Consider the following 16,269-nt stretch of genomic DNA (forward strand, 5'->3'; position numbering starts at 1 on the left):
CTTGCCATAGAAACCAAAGCCAACGGAGGTGCAAAGCCCTTGCGAATATCTGAAGATCAACAATACCTAAACCTTCATTCTCTTTTGGTCTGGTTACGGTCGCCCAGATCACTAGGTAGTGGCCACCGCAAACCTTATCTGGCTCCTTACCTTTCCATAAGAAACTCCGTCGAACGCGGTCGATCTTCTTTTGGAGCCATTTTTGTAGAGGTAGAAATGTAAGATGGTAAGTTGTTTGTGAGGAAAAAATAGATTTTACTAGAGTCTCCCTTCATGCGATCGAGAAGAACCTACCTTGCCAGCCCGATAGCTTGTTTTCGACCTTATCTATTAGCGGTTGAACATCAACTTTTCGTAACCGTCTTGTGTGTAGAGGGAGTCCTAGGTATTTACAAGGGAAAGATCCAATTTCTCCTGGGAAATCTATTATATCATCCATATTGATGTCGTCGCACCGGATTGGGTAAATTTTTGTTTTCTCAAGGTTTGTTGTGAGCCCTGAGCATTTGCCAAAAGTGTCCAAGATCATACGGAGGGCATGAAGCTCCTCTCTATCCGGGTTGGCAAGGATCGTAGCATCGTCTGCGTAAAAGGAGCAATGTAGGTGAGCTGCTCTTGGAAGGATCTATTTGAGGATGTTAGCTCTAGCTGCCTCAATGATTAGTCTGTGCAATGGGTCTATAGCCAGGATAAAAAGCACTGGCGACAGAGGATCACCTTACTGTAAGCCTCTGGCATGCCAGAAAGCAGGGCCTGGGATCCCATTGAGCATGACCTTTGAAGAGGAGGTCGCTAGGATTGCTAAGACCCGGTTCCTCCATCTTTGACCGAAACCGAGCGCTTGTAGGACTTCAAGCAGGTAAGCCCAATTAATAGAATCAAAAGCTTTAGAAATATCTAGTTTGACGAAGAGTGTCGGTCGTTTCGTTTTGTGAAGCTCTTTGATCACATTCTATACATATAGGAAGTTGTCGTGTATGCAACACCTTTTTATAAATGCACTTTGGCATTTGGGTACCAAATCATGGAGATGGGGCGCAAGTCTATTCGCGAGCATTTTCGTGATGATTTTGGAGATGCTACTAATGAGGCTTATCAGTCTATAATTGGTTACCAGTTTAGCTCCTTGCTTTTTGGGGAGTAACACAATATGCGCCTCATTGATCAAGTTAAGTTTGTTCGAACCCAAGCGATGAAAGCTGTTTAACACTTGAACAAGATCCTCCTTGATTATTTCCCAACATTGTTTGAAAAATAGCCCTATAAAACCATCATGACCCATAAGCCTTTTTGTGGTGTAAGTAATTGATTGTATTGTGTATTTCCTCCTCAATGAAAGGATCTTCCAAATCCGACAGATCAAAAGGTTCATAATTCAAAGCTTCCCAATTGATGGCAAGTTCCATTGGTAAGTTTGTGCCTAGATGATATGTGAAGTGTTTGTGCAATTAGGCTTCTTTCTGCTGCTGGGAGGCAGCCATGGCATCGTTGGATATTAAGGTTGAGATGAATTTCTTTTTCCTCCTAGCATTTGCCGAAATGTGAAAGAAGTTTGTGTTAGCGTTCGACAATCTGATCCTCATCAATCCTGCTTGCTGTTTCGCACCAGATTTTTGCAGGACAACAAGGCCGGTCACCATCTCTTGAAGGCACCTACGAAGTTCTCTTTCATCCAGTGAAAGCAACCGGACCTCTTGCACAGCATCAGTCAAAGAATTATCTCTCGTGCTATTTGTACACGTAAGCTTAAATTCCCAACGTTCTATTTCCTCTAACACTTAAGCGCTTTCATCGTCCTGTTTAGCTTGACATGGATTTTGAGTATGTCATGGGAGACAAGAACCGGTTGTTGCCAGAAGTTTTGGACTGCTTCTTGAACCCAGGCATTGACGCCCAGAAAGACTCCATGCGGAAACCCGTATACCTGTATTCCAGGGCTTCTCCATTGAGGAAAAGCAGACAATGGTCCGATCCATCTGAGGAAAGCGCCAAGAGATGCACAGCAGGGAAGAGCAGGTCCCAATCGGTAGTGCAGACGAAAAGATCAATTATTGTCACGGTGGGCTGCGCGTGCTCGTTGCTCCAAGTATACTTGCGTATGTTCGATCAGTTCTGTTCAATCATTAATTTTCCGCTCTGAAATCTAGGAGTTGTTCATTCGACAACGATGCATTAGTTGTAGGAGACGGAGGCAGCCCTGCGGGGCGGGGGGAGCATCGAGCATGTCGTGCCAGCGCGTTGGAGAAGAAGAAGAAGAGTGTCACGGGGAGGGGCAGCTTTGGAGGAAGAAGAAAAGGCAAAAATCAAGCGCCTGGATTATAGCATCTCCCTTAATTCTCACCATCGTCACAAGTACTACTGCAAGGGCAATCACACTAGAACTAGATAATGTCTGCCAAGCCACCTGCATCTGCTTTGTTCTCTTCTGTTGTGTTCATCAGCAGGATACTGGGATTAATCTCTTGGTCATCTCGCAATCCTACAGCTAGGTAGCTTGCCTGCAGTGCATCCATCAGGATAGCCACCCAGGTTAGGCCATCTAATCTCCACCCCGCTGCTGCTGCTGCTGCTGAGCAGCCGCCGCGACGGCGAGCTGCAGCTCCTTGCCTTTCCCCCACAGGAACGCGTACAGCCCCACGATGATGAGCAGTGTTCCCAGCACGCTGCATAGATGTATTTGTCATCAGAGCGAGATTAATCAATCACACTGCTAGTTAGTTACTCCATCAGTGGTCGTATTTGCTACTTAATTCTGATGTAAATATATCGATCTTAAGGTCCCCAATGAAGAAGAGGTACGTGGTAGCTGCCGGCCTCACCTCCCCAGGTAGACGTTGGTGCCGAGCAGCACGGAGTCCATGACCGTGGTGATGATCAGCGACAGCGAGTTGAACATCGGAGGGTAGATGGGCCCACGGCGGCTGATAGACCACGAGATGAGAACGAAGGTGATGCCCGTGTTGAACACACCCTGATGATATATTTGAAACGGACACCAGGGGATTGATTAGCTTAGCTAGAGTGAATTGATCGATCCCAACACTGACGGCCAATCTTGGTTGAGTAATTACCGAGTAGACAACAGTCAAAAGCTGCAGGTCCCACTTGAGCTTCCACTCTGCTCTGTCATAGCTGAGAAAGACGCTCACCACAAAGGACTCCATGCTTCCCAGCAGGCACGTCAGCGTCGTCGCCCAGTACCTTGATGGGAACACCTTCGCAAGCCTTGCCTGTTTTTTTTCCCATCGATTCAATTTGTAGTGACAAGTAAGGATCATAATCAAACGTTCATTTAATTACAGGCTCCACGACCAAAGAGTTCATTGCAGATTCCATGGCTGAAGAGCCAGCAGTACCTGCACGATGAACCACAAGGCGTAGCTCAGGCAGCTGCCGCACAAGAACAGTGTGCCGGCGACCCCGTCGTGGTGAACGCCGGTGGGGCTCGCCGGTGGCTGGGCGTGGGAGTATTTCAGCAGGTGGGTAGGCCACAGGTGCAGCAGCCGGCCTTTGATCAGGCTCACCACCATCGTCCCACCCACGCACATCAGCGCGCCCAGGAGCTTCATCCTGCCAGGCCACTTCCCCAGCGTCAGCTTCTCCGCCCTGCAGAACATTGTGCGAATACATTTATGTGTTAATGGCTGCATGTGTAACATTCTGTATATTTTCATGCTTTGTTCAAATATACCGTAGTACGATGGCGATGACGAAGGTGACGATGGGGATCAGGTTCAGGAAGTTGACAGAGTACGCAGCGCTGGTGGCCTGCAGCCCGTAGTAGTATAGCCCCATTGCCAGGACGACTCTACAATACATGAGTCACGTTTTTTGTTTTATATATATATATATATAAAGCATATTTGGTACTCCCAGTAGTATGTACTTACATACGTATCTCATAACATAGTTTATATCTCATGCGATAAATAATATATACATAGAGTATGTGAGTATATAAGATCATCCAAGTGCTATGTATATTTTTTTAATATATTATATTTTTATGTACAAATATGAAAGTATTATCAAAATCTATTAAATTGATGGATTTCTTTTTAATTTTTTCATGTAATTCACATTGGAGTATCTTAGAATGAATATATAAATATACTCATAGTGATAAAGAGTATATCCAGTTCATTTATGTGGTATATCTTAGTAGAGGGCATGTACTCCCGGGAGTACATACTAGTTTATATATATATATAAAACCGAGTTCCTTTGAAAAAATTACATGTAACTGAGTTCAGAATTGCCATAACAATGTACAGGAAAAAGTAGTAGAGAGTAAGATAATTGGCAGTCAAGTTCATTTTTAGGTATTAATATACTTCAGGATCTGAATTCAGGTCCAAGTTTTCTTTTGTCTGGCGATAGTTCAGATTTAGACAGAGCGCAAGGAATTCACTGCAGAGCCGAGTAATTCCAAATTTTAGTTCAGACTATGTTAGCTAAACTTCTCTCCGCTCAAATTTGGGTGACTTTCTTCTTTTTAGTGCAAAGATGCCAAGTTACTCCTAGGTGTTCTTATTTCTATTTGCACGTCTAACATCAGCTCAAAAAAGAAAGAGGTATGATTACTAAAATCCAAGGCTGAGTGTGAGTGCGGACCCGAATGTAGCATTTAGGGAAATCCAGCCACACACAACCCAGTTCACTTTTCTCCACATTTCCCTGCAACATACAAAGATGACAAGAAATTATGGATCAGAGAACTGAAAGATGAGAGGATGCATACTTTGAGGGGAAAAAATCATGTTGTAATATTTGCAAGAGTACATCTTTCTCAATTCTCATGGGAAATCACTGTATGGACAACGATTTCCAACTGTTCTTTAACAGGTTAGTAGTATCACGAAGAATTACAGGAACGGCAGAAAAACATGAGTAAATATTAATCTATCATTTAGCCTGGCATATACATTGAGCAGCGCTTTATTCACCTTGTTTTCCCTTCCACCTTATCATGCAGATAGTGCAGTAACAAGCAGGCTGGCAGTACAACTTACCTGTTGACTGTGCTATTAATTCTGCTCGAGTTCATACAGATTTATCAAGTGTTTGATCATGGCTTAGGGCAAAATGGAGGTGGAGACAGCAAGGCTTGATCTCATCACTGATATGGGCGCGGAGAAGTAGTTAGGGAAGGAAAGAATTAGTTTTCTTTTAGATTTTGGAATAGTTAGATTTCAAGATTGATAAGTTTAGTAATTTAGGATAGAATCAGTTAGTAGATAGACTTGAATTTGGTTTAATAGTTAGTTGGGTTAGGATTAGAACTATTTAGTTAGCTGGCTATATATATAGTGGGTAATAGCTGTGTATTAGAATCAAACAACGAAATAAGCAAAATAAATATCAGAGCCCGCAAGGTAGGATGATCTAATTATCCCTGGTTACCGTCTTCAATATCACCATCACCCACCACTCCAAGAACGTTGCTATCTGTCTGTCTGTGAGCCATGAGATAAGATGATGACGGTCTGACAGACAAATTTCCTCTTGTGCCTCCTGCTTACTAGTGCCAGGTTAGTTGGATTAGCACCGCAATTAGAGGCAGTTCCAGCTTGGCAATCAATCATGCCTTTCTTCATCAGGGAAGTAACTAATGAGTCAAAAAAAGACAAAGACGCAGATCTAATCGCTTTGAAATTTGCCGGTTCCGTCGAATCTGAATACAGCAGCAGTCACTGGAGATGTGGGACTGGTTGTCTCGATATTGGCTTGCGGTCGAGTACAGTTGGTAGTCAACAGCTACTACCTGTTGCGCCTTGGATTCCGGGTACAAACAGTAAGAAGAAGAAAAACAACAGAGAAGAGACGAAGAAAGAAAGAAAGGGCCACGAATGCTTCAGGGTGTGCAAGTCCAGCTCAAAATTCTTATTCTGCTCCTTTGCACTAGTCCAGCGTGTTCATTGACGTAGCAATGGCGAGAGTCAGAAACCCAGGATGAAGTACCTACTGACGCGCGTACACAGAAAGAGCAGACGCGTTGGCTCTGTTCGTTCTTGAACGAGGCCTAGGAGTAACAAGTTGAGGAACCTGAACTTCTCCTTCATCACAAACACAAATAAACTAGTGGCAGGTGCGTGCATTCAGTTATCGTATTTTCTTGTTGCGGTACTGGTGTTAGGTCAACCACGTTCGTAATCACCGATCGTCCATAGGAGTTAAAATGCCAGGTCCAGATTAAACAAATCGTCAGGGGAAGATGATCTTTTTTTAATTTGGAGGAAAATTGAGGAGGAAACAGAACAGGTATTTTTCAAGTAGGTACCGTACCTCTCGAAGATGAGCGCGAAAGGCGCGACGAAGGCGGCGGCGGTGAGGTTGCGGTAGACGAGTAGGACGAAGGGGTGCATGCCGGTGTTGAGGGCCAGCTTGGAGAGGAGAAGCATCACCATGGTGAACACCTGCACCAGCACCATGCTGAGCGGCAGCGCCGCCGTCTCAAACGCCCCCGCCCGCGCAGCCATCGCCGGCTTCACCGCCACGGCGTCCTCCTTCTTCCTTGATTCGTCTGGCATATCCGCCGCCGCCGCGGAAGAAGAGAGACGGGCAACACAATGCACGGCAAGGTTGGGTGGAGGAGGATCGAGGCGTATATATATATAGCATGTAGTTAATGTCGTGCAAGCCTGAATTCCCCTGATGATGACGTGCTGTGTACGTGATTGCTGCAGAAAAGAAACGAAGGACACGCGCGATCTCGCCGATCGATCGATCTGGTTTTGCTGATGATCCTTGCCTGGGTTATATATTTGGGTTCTAGGTCCATCTTGTTGATATGTGCCGGTGCCGGGGCTGTCCTGATCCTCGCTTGGCCCGGATGAGAATGATCCAGATGGATGCATGCGCTTTACTCTCACTGCATTGACGGACTCAAGACTGCATGCTCAATGAGATGAGGCAGCGGAGACAACGATGATGACCTACAAGCAGCTAGCGGGTAGTACTAGTTGTTGTACTTGTAACAAATATATACTTAGTTAAGTGTGACAATATTACACATGATAATATTAAGATATGTAGATATGTTATGAGACTGTTGTGGAACTTAATTTAATTTTAGATTAGATCCGAAAAGTAGAACTCATATTATATATATAGTAAAAATTACTCACAGCTAGTCAGTGTTTAGCTTTGTGTGCACATACAAATATTATGAATGTACGTGGCAAATGAGATGACGACGGTTCAGTTTCAATGTTGAAACCACCCGAATCACGAGGCGCACTGGAGGGCTAAAATGGCGCATGCATGCATGCATGTACCAAAACGTAGTTCTAGCCCTCTCGAAGTTTCTAATAGAAACTATATATGACGGTTTAGAAGAATTAAGCTTATTAGATGGAATCATGCATTTGTTGTAGGAATTGTTTTCGTCTTGTGCACGTTCTAGCTGGTGCTAACATACATGCACACACACATATGAGAGAGAGAGAGGACATGCAGATCTCCCTGGCCGTCACCGTCACATATATTCGGGTACCCAGTCTCGATCTGCATCGATGCGGATATCCGATGCAGGTCTTAGTTTGCGTGATGAACATGCATGTAAGTGTGTGATGCGACATACTCGATGAACAAGAGGCAGCCGGATCGGAGTTGGAGAAGAAACGGCAGCTTCGCGTGGTTATGCGACTGTGAAGAAGAAATGGCCCGTGGTAATTCGTAAAAAGGGCCTCGGTGGCGATGCCGCCACACCTGAGATTTCGTCGCCACTGACTCGATCGATCCATGCAGCAAGTTAATATATCGATCGATCACATTCATGTGGCCCATGTACTTTTTGGTTCGTTCATGTCCAAGTCGGGAAAAGAGTCTTTGTGCATGGCCGGTACATATGCATGGTACAGGTACAGATTTTACTGGTAAAACAGGAATCCAATGAGGCAGCAGAAGATGCATGATCGATCGATCCATCAGCGGTTAGGCAAAACATGGAAGGAAGCAAAAGCAATGAGGGAGGGCAAGCAGGGTTGGTGCTCTGCTGCCCGTGTCCGTGTACAGTAGCTTGTTTACGTGTTGGAGTCTCATCGGTTGTCGGACGATCTGATCAAGTGCATATATGGACGTTTTCTTGGTTGTACGTAACCTAAGTGTGTCATGTCTCATCACATATGTATGTATGCGTGCAACACCTCTCTCTCTCTCTCTCTCTCTCTCTCTCTCTCTCTCTCTCTCTCAGTAGCCCAAGTTGCTATGATTGTGTCCATCTGTCCGCCATTTTCATAAATATTCACAATCTAAACATTTCTACACAGGAGATATCTTTTTCTTTGCGGGAATTCCAGGAGATATCCGCATCCAAAGTTTATAAGTTTGACCGAGTGGGTGTATCTGAAAACAAAAGGTCAAACACCTTTAATTTCTTCTCGTGGATGGATGATATGGACTCGATGAAAAGATTTGTCTAATCTTCCATTTCATATATAGAGAGCTATTTTACACCCACAGCACAGCCCAACTCGCCCACCCACACCTGTGTGCCACCACGTGTCCCCGCACCCTATGCCCGACCCCACGCACCACGACGCATGTCATGTGTCTCTATTGCCCGCGCGCACACGTCCCTCGTTCTGCGCTTGTGCGCCACATGTTCCCGCGCCCCCGTGCGCACCACACGTAATGTAGTTTATAGTCCAGTAGCGTTCAATAGCAGTTTTGTAGTTTGCTCAGTAGTGTTCAGTAGTTTAGTAGTTCAGTAGTACTCAGTAGTTAAGTATTGTACAGTAGTTTTAAGCTATAGAAAAATTATTTAATAGTGTCAATAGTTTGTGCTAGAGTATCAGTAGTTTGTTCAGTAGTGTCAATAGTTTTTTGCCAGTAGTTTGTTTAGTAGTGTCCAGTAGTTGCTAGTAGTATCAGTAGTTTGTTCAATAGTATTAGTAATTTTGTGTTTAGTATTATCAGTAGTTGTTCAGTTATTTTAAGTTATAGTAAATTTTGTTCAGTAGTTTATGTCAATAGTTGCCAGTAGTATCAACAGTTTAGTTTAGAAGTGTTAATAGTTTTTTTTAAGTAGTTCTCAGTAGCTAATCACGTCCTAGTGGTTAGTAGTTGGGCACAGGCGGAGGTGCGTGGGGGCATAGGGCGAGGACACTTGCCGTGCGCTAGCTCGTGGGCGCAAGCGCAAGCATGTGGCGTGTGCAGGCACGGGGGCACTCCGGCACGTGGGCGCGAGGGGCAGCTGCGTGGCGTGCTTTGGTTGCTTGCGGGTGGGTTGGGCATAGGGGCTACTGTGGCGGAGTGGTTATTCTACAAAATTTCAGTAATAAAATATGATTCAGTAGTTACTATTAAAATTTTGTTCAGTAAATATAGAATAATATATTACACCATAAATATAAAATAGCACTACTCGTATGGGTGTGTATATATATATATATGCGCACGCATGGTTAATGCACAAACAACCATTAACTCAACAAAAATAACTAGATACATAGATCCGAAGATTGCATGCGACATTTGCATCCATGGTCAGAAATCACAATAAGAATGAGAGCGACAAGGCATCATAATTCCTCTTCTTCTCACTCCCGCATATCACACTATAATACGATTTTTAACACAAATCATAGACAGAGAATGAAGCTATCTGTGTAAAAATGTCTATGATATTAAACTTGTCACATACAGGTAATCATCCATCTGTAATATGACATAGCACAAACGATTTTCAATAAAAACTATATGATATTATTTTTAAAAAATATTTTCAACATATAAAAATATTAAAAAAATATTTTTGCACCTGAGCCACCCCGCGGGGTCACACGTCAAGTCACAAGTCACACGATTTTCCGCATCCTTATTTGTAGACGTCGAAACCGTAACTTCATACCTTGTGCGTAGCTTCCTTATTATTTCACATGCACATTATTGCTAATAGTAATATAATATTTTATACTTGTGACCCTTGTTATACAAAGCTTTGAATAATTATTTGGGTATCTAAATAATTTTAAATGAAAAGGTTATAAACTACAAAGTTGTAGATCTTGTTGAAAACTATAATTTTCATATAAAATTTTTCTTCATCCGACTTCATATGAATACTTTATAAATTTTTAAATATATACTGCAGACAGATATTTTTAAAACTATTCTGTTTTGATCACCCAGACACAAATATATATTTATAAAAAACAGTCTCTGTCTAGAAGAGTGATACCACATAAATGGCTTTACTAAAATACTCTGTGTATAGATGACTACTAGACATATACGGTTTTTCATACAGAGACGTATGTATCGTTCAACAACACATAAACGATTTTAAAAAAAACTGTTTGTGTCTAGGAGCTGTTAACACACTGACAACCTTTAGTAAAACTGTATGTGTGTTCGCTCTCCTACATAGTTGTGAATATCACAAACATTTTTTCTTATCAACCGGCTATTCCTAATTTATTAATGATGACTTTTAAATAACTGTCTACGACGTTGTTGCTTTTAAGTAACCTTGTGTGACATAATATCTATTATTGTTGTTTTTTGGTAGTGTCTTCTTCTTGTGTCGACTATGACTGTTGGGGGAGGGCATGGCCGGAGCCAGGTGGCAAGTGAATGGTGTAAGAAAAACTCGTGCCTCGTGCCATACTCACTAGGTACGATCGGCCTATCGTAACATGCTGTGTCAATACGAGTTAACTCTAGAAAGATCTAAGTCTATGTGGCATGATAATACTTACATATTTATCTCTTATCATCTCACACTTATATATTTTATGCTCACATATCTTTTTTATGTCTCACACTTTGTACGAGAGAGGTTAGAGAATAAGCAAGATAAAATAGTCATACAAATTATGGTATATCCTTTTTGTGTTGTAATGGCATGTGTACAGCACAAGCTATCGTACCGTACCGGCACGCTCACGGTGTCAAGGTTCTAGGCACAACACGACCCTCCGTGCCGACCCACTTCAAAATATTTCATGCCATATTGTGCTTTGTATCGTACCAGAACTCGTACTGTGAGCAGTCCAAAAATGATATAGTCCAAGTTCCAGCTCTAGCTGCGCCTGTACTGGCAAGCGGCTCTTCTGCATGCATATATAGATGTCAACATTAAGATCGAATTAGTCAAGGGCGGTCCTACCTTGAGACAATTAAGGGTGTACCGTTGCACACCCAGTAATTTTTAGAACAAAATTTTAGTTTAGTAGTTATATTATATTGCATATATATATATATATATTAATTGATAGTTTGGTCACTTTAATTGTATTTGAGTCCAAAACTACAAAACAACTCACATCCATCTCTCCCCTGGCATCCCCTCTCGTGTTGGGCCAGCCCAAAATTGCATGCATATAAGAGATTATTGAGTGTGCACGACAAAAAAGAAGGGGGAGAAATTCAAAAGGCGTGCATCTGACACTGCTAGCCGTGAGTTTCACTTGAACCGCGGTCGTCAATGACTCATAAGCTGTACGTCGTCAATGAACTATATATTGAGTCCTATATATGTATGCTGCCTGATCGAAGAGAGAGCAAGCAATTCTTGAGTGGAAACCGAAGACGGAGAGGAGGAGGCGATGCTGGTATATACTCCTATGTCGCTTCAGCTGTACATGTGCGGCATGTCGATGACAGCGGACGGCTCGGCGATGATCGATCTGCGCTCCGCCGTCCAAGGCCAATCCTTCCTTCATTCCTTGCCGTGGACGTGGCGTGCTAGCTTTTGCGGTAAATGTCTCCAATCTCACGAGCCAGGACAGGAGCCTCGATGGCTTTATCTTATTTATATAGGCCATGAGGGAACCTGTACTGTACATCGATTGAAAAATGGAAAGAGCAGACCTTAGTCCATCTCCAACAGTAACCCGACAGTGTTTTCCCCTCAGGATTCACTGGCAGCCTCCGTAAAAAAGTATTACTACAGTATTCCGGATGCTACAGTATTCCGGCAAATCCACAGCTCACTACTCTTTCCGCAACACTGTAGCGCAATGTAGCACTGGATTCGGATATGCTGGAGATGCTACAGTACTGCTACAGTGGACTGTAAAACACTGTACCATCGAATCTGCAAATTTGAGGAACCTGTTGAAGTTGGCCTTACGTTAAGTCGGTTGCATGGAAATGCCCTTTTTGTCAGAGCAGAACTAGCATATATTCCAAAGTCCGAACCGAGAATTGATTCAGGTTTTATTTGAAGAATAGCTCCATCCAAACAAGATCAGACAAGTGTCGGTATCATCTCACAATGAATTTGAATACTACCTAACGACAAGCGTGTTGATCAATGTTTTTGTAGTTGGATTGACATAACGTAAGAACGTGAGAATTTATTCATATTTAAGTCTTCTGTAAAATAATAGCTTTAAATTATATGTATTTTTTATAGATTGGATGAACTTGATACCAGAAATATTCTATTCCTACTCAGTCTCTCCTTCCCACCTTTATATAGCAAGAGAAAAAAAGAACCTTACAAACGGCCAGGGTTAAGGGGTACGCACGTCTGGCCTGCTCTGGTCGTTCTATAAGTCATGTCCTGTCCATTAAGAACCGTCACGCTCATCTACCAGCCATCTCCACGCCTGCCCACGGCCCTGCTCACCAAAAAGAGATGTCTAAGAAAGAAAATACTTGAGTGGACGATATTAAATATGATTTGACTGGTTAGGTGAGTACATGCTAAAGATACCCAAGTGAGCCGAGCCAAATAGCCCGGTACAAGACACGATCATTTCGGTCCGGCTTAAGCACGGCACGTCATGACAACTAACGGGCTAGGATGGTACAACACGACAACCTCGGTTATGCCTGGGCTGCAGCCGCGGCACGCCGGGCCGGCATAGCACGATCCATTTATATTTTTTTCTTTTTTTAAAGATCTTATATTTTGTTTAGACCTAATACAAACAAGACTTCGTGACGCAGTGGTAGCGCGTCTAACTTGCTCGCACGAGGTCTGCTGTTCGATTCCTGACGGCCTCATTTTTTCTTGATTTCTTGCGTGTTAACGGGCTAACGAGTAAAAAAAAACCATCAGGACTACCGTGCCGTGAGCTAGCGTAGCACGGCTAGACCTTAGGTGAGTCGTGCCTAGACTGAAGTCTCAGCACGTGGACTGACACGATACGATCCGCTTAGCTAACGGATCTAAATGAACCGTGCCTAAATGGGCCCAAGTTGTGTCGTGCCAGGCTATCCATTTTGCCACCTTTACCTGCCCTACGACCAGCGAGGACTGATCAGGTCGATTGAGTCCTATCCTGATCGTATGGTGAGACTATGGTCTTAAGAATATCTGTCTGTCAACTAACATGTGGCAGTAGAGCACCCATCTAGTGAGACACCTCTTTACCTATTACACCAATAAGAAGTAGCCTAATATTTCGTATATTCAGACTTATTAGAGAAATATTCGGAGATGTGGAGCCACATGTCATAGCACAGCCACGATGTAAATATTTGAAGGGATTCAAAATGTTACACGCCGAATAAAAAAATTACTCCGTAACATGTATGTCTGTCTTTCTCTATCTCATCATTTTTTCTATAAAAATAGCCATCGAACAAGGCCTGAATTGAGATGAGAATTCCTTCCCTCCAAAACCAACTTAAAAATAAAATAGAGCAAAGCAAAGCTGCACCACTTGGTCGTCATCTCTTCCGCCTTCCACTCATCATCTATCTACCTGCACTCAGCACTGGCTAGAGTATCTTCTCTTCTCCTGGATTCATTGGATCCATTTCCCCCCTCCCCTTCCTCTCCCCACGCACCCCAGTAGCTCGCAAGCCATGGCCGCCGTCACGGTCGCGGCCGTCTCCCTGCCGTCCTGCTCCTCACCCTCTGCCAAGGCCTCGCCGTCCCCTTGTACCGCACACTTCCTCTCCTACCACCGCCCGAGGACCGCGCGGGCCGTCATCCGGGCGCAGGCGTCCGCCACCGACGTCGCCGCGCCCGCCAAGCCCAAGAAGATCTCCAAGAAGCAGGACGAGGGCGTCGTCACCAACAAGTACAGGCCCAAGGAGCCCTACGTCGGCAAGTGCCTCCTCAACACCAAGATCACCGGTGACGACGCGCCAGGGGAGACATGGCACATGGTCTTCAGCACCGAAGGTTGGTGGTGGTATCCTATCCACTCCTCCTGCTGCCTCCTCTGCTTCACCAGATCAAAGAGGCCACTCAACTGCAACACATCTCTTTTGTCCACTCTTCCTGCAGACGAGATCCCGTACAGAGAGGGCCAGTCCATCGGTGTAATCGCCGACGGCGTTGACAAGAACGACAAGCCGCACAAGCTCAGGCTCTACTCCATTGCCAGCAGTGCTCTCGGAGACTTTGGCGACTCCAAGACAGTCAGTCCTTCATCTCTGCTGATTTTCTTTCGTATATATACACACACTAGGGAGGGTCGCTGGCCACGGGGAGACAGAAATGTTCAAGTCGATGCAGTTTGGCACGTGTGCTTTATGCTTCATCATCTGTAGGTTTCACTCTGTGTCAAGAGGCTTGTTTACACCAACGATCAGGGAGAGGTTGTCAAAGGAGTCTGCTCAAACTTCTTATGTGAGTTGCTTGCATTTTTCTTCTTTGTCTCTCTTCTCTCAACAGAGCACTGCATTTCTCTGTCCTGAAGAATTGTTTTGCCAAGACGTGAGAATTCAGATCTCGACATCTGTTTCTGAAGGCACAGGCTTTGTCAGTTTACAACTTCATTTCCTTATTGTGTATAATGTATTAATGTTCCACCAATTCACTGTTCTAATGCCATCCTTCAGACTTTATTGTATACTTTAGTTCATTAATCATGACTGCATTGACCTGACAGTGTACCAAATCAAAGCCTTAGGAAGTAGTACTATCATCACCTTGTATCATCCAAAATTCTCTGTTGATTAACATGTGTTTGTGTCTGCGGCTCTACGCATTATAGTTTCTCACTTTGCAGGTTGATATCTGAATATATGATGCAGTTTGCTTCCCCGTGCTAATGCAGGCGACCTGAAGCCAGGTGCTGACGTCCAGATAACAGGACCAGTTGGTAAGGAAATGCTCATGCCCAAAGACCCCAATGCTACTATTATAATGGTAAGCTTGCACGCTAAAGGGAATTCATCAAACACATGTAACACAAAAAAGTTTAATTATCATGTCAAATTGTCAATTACTTGCAGCTTGCGACGGGTACCGGTATTGCTCCATTCCGCTCATTCTTGTGGAAGATGTTCTTTGAGAAGCACGACGACTACAAGGTACAATGGTGTTTTTTATCCCGGTAGTTTCAGACTTCATATCTCCGAATAAGCTTACTTAGAAACTGAAACGACGGTGCTTGAATTCTTGTGCAGTTCAATGGTTTGGCATGGCTCTTCTTGGGAGTTCCGACAGGTAGTTCATTGCTCTACAAGGATGTAAGTGCATCTCTGTTGTTTCCATGAGTACTTCACGAGTATTACTTATTTCCTGTGGTACTCAACCCCCTAGTTGTACTGCATTTGTGAACATTCAGGAGTTTGAGAAGATGAAGGCGAAAGCGCCGGAGAACTTCCGGGTTGACTACGCTGTCAGCAGAGAGCAGACCAACGCTCAAGGAGAGAAGATGTACATCCAGACCAGGATGGCCGAGTACAAGGAAGAGTTGTGGGAGCTTCTCAAGAAGGACAACACCTACGTCTACATGTGTGGGTTGAAAGGCATGGAGAAGGGTATTGATGACATTATGGTCTCATTGGCTGCAAAAGACGGTACTTATGCTTGTGATTTTTATTTTTATTCTTTTTTGTGCTTGAGCAGTTTTTGCTATGTAAGTGGTGCTGAATTTTGTTGCATGGTTTGCAATGTTAGGAATTGACTGGATGGACTACAAGAAGCAACTGAAGAAGGGAGAGCAATGGAATGTGGAAGTCTACTAACTCTTGCATTTTACGTCTCAAAGATCTTTCTTTTCTGTGTACCTGTGGGCACGCCTGCGCGTGTGATCAGCTGTACGTATGTAATGTAAAATGTAGATAGTGAGTATGTTCACTGTTTTACCATTGTTGTTTATTTTGAGTTCCATATATACTCTTTGTAAGATACTATATCTCCTGTATCAGTTCTAATTAAGTGACTGATACGTATAGTATAACAATTATGACATCATAGTCATACAATATATATAAAAAGTATTAAGGTTACAACAATATAAATGTTATAAATCATAGAGTATTACAAGCCTGGTCAACAAGCCAACAAAAACATAACAGAACAACAACCCAAAGCCAGGATGGCTAAGGTGCAAATGCGACCATTAATCT

The 16,269-nt window shown here is 43.6% G+C and overlaps 2 protein-coding genes across 2 annotated transcripts; one reads left to right on the forward strand and one right to left on the reverse strand.

Annotated features, from left to right (window-relative positions):
• Nucleotides 1–2,815: 2,815 nt before the first annotated feature.
• Nucleotides 2,816–6,554, reverse strand: LOC133931017 (WAT1-related protein At5g64700-like). The gene is made up of 6 exons (XM_062377830.1): nt 6,286–6,554; nt 4,615–4,677; nt 3,692–3,808; nt 3,357–3,606; nt 3,072–3,230; nt 2,816–2,971 (listed from the first exon to the last, which is right to left on the reverse strand). The coding sequence occupies exons 1-6, from the start codon at nt 6,528–6,530 to the stop codon at nt 2,816–2,818; spliced, it is 990 nt and encodes a 329-aa protein (XP_062233814.1). The 5' UTR covers nt 6,531–6,554.
• Nucleotides 6,555–13,609: 7,055 nt separating this feature from the next.
• Nucleotides 13,610–16,053, forward strand: LOC133931016 (ferredoxin--NADP reductase, leaf isozyme 1, chloroplastic-like). The gene is made up of 8 exons (XM_062377829.1): nt 13,610–14,089; nt 14,195–14,328; nt 14,461–14,539; nt 14,970–15,061; nt 15,148–15,225; nt 15,322–15,384; nt 15,483–15,717; nt 15,818–16,053. Exons 1-8 carry the CDS (start codon nt 13,768–13,770, stop codon nt 15,883–15,885), a joined length of 1,071 nt encoding a protein of 356 aa, XP_062233813.1. The 5' UTR covers nt 13,610–13,767; the 3' UTR covers nt 15,886–16,053.
• Nucleotides 16,054–16,269: the final 216 nt, after the last annotated feature.

Source organism: Phragmites australis, chromosome 10 (genome assembly GCF_958298935.1).
Source record: "Phragmites australis chromosome 10, lpPhrAust1.1, whole genome shotgun sequence".
In the NCBI taxonomy this organism is placed as follows: Eukaryota; Viridiplantae; Streptophyta; class Magnoliopsida; order Poales; family Poaceae; genus Phragmites; species Phragmites australis.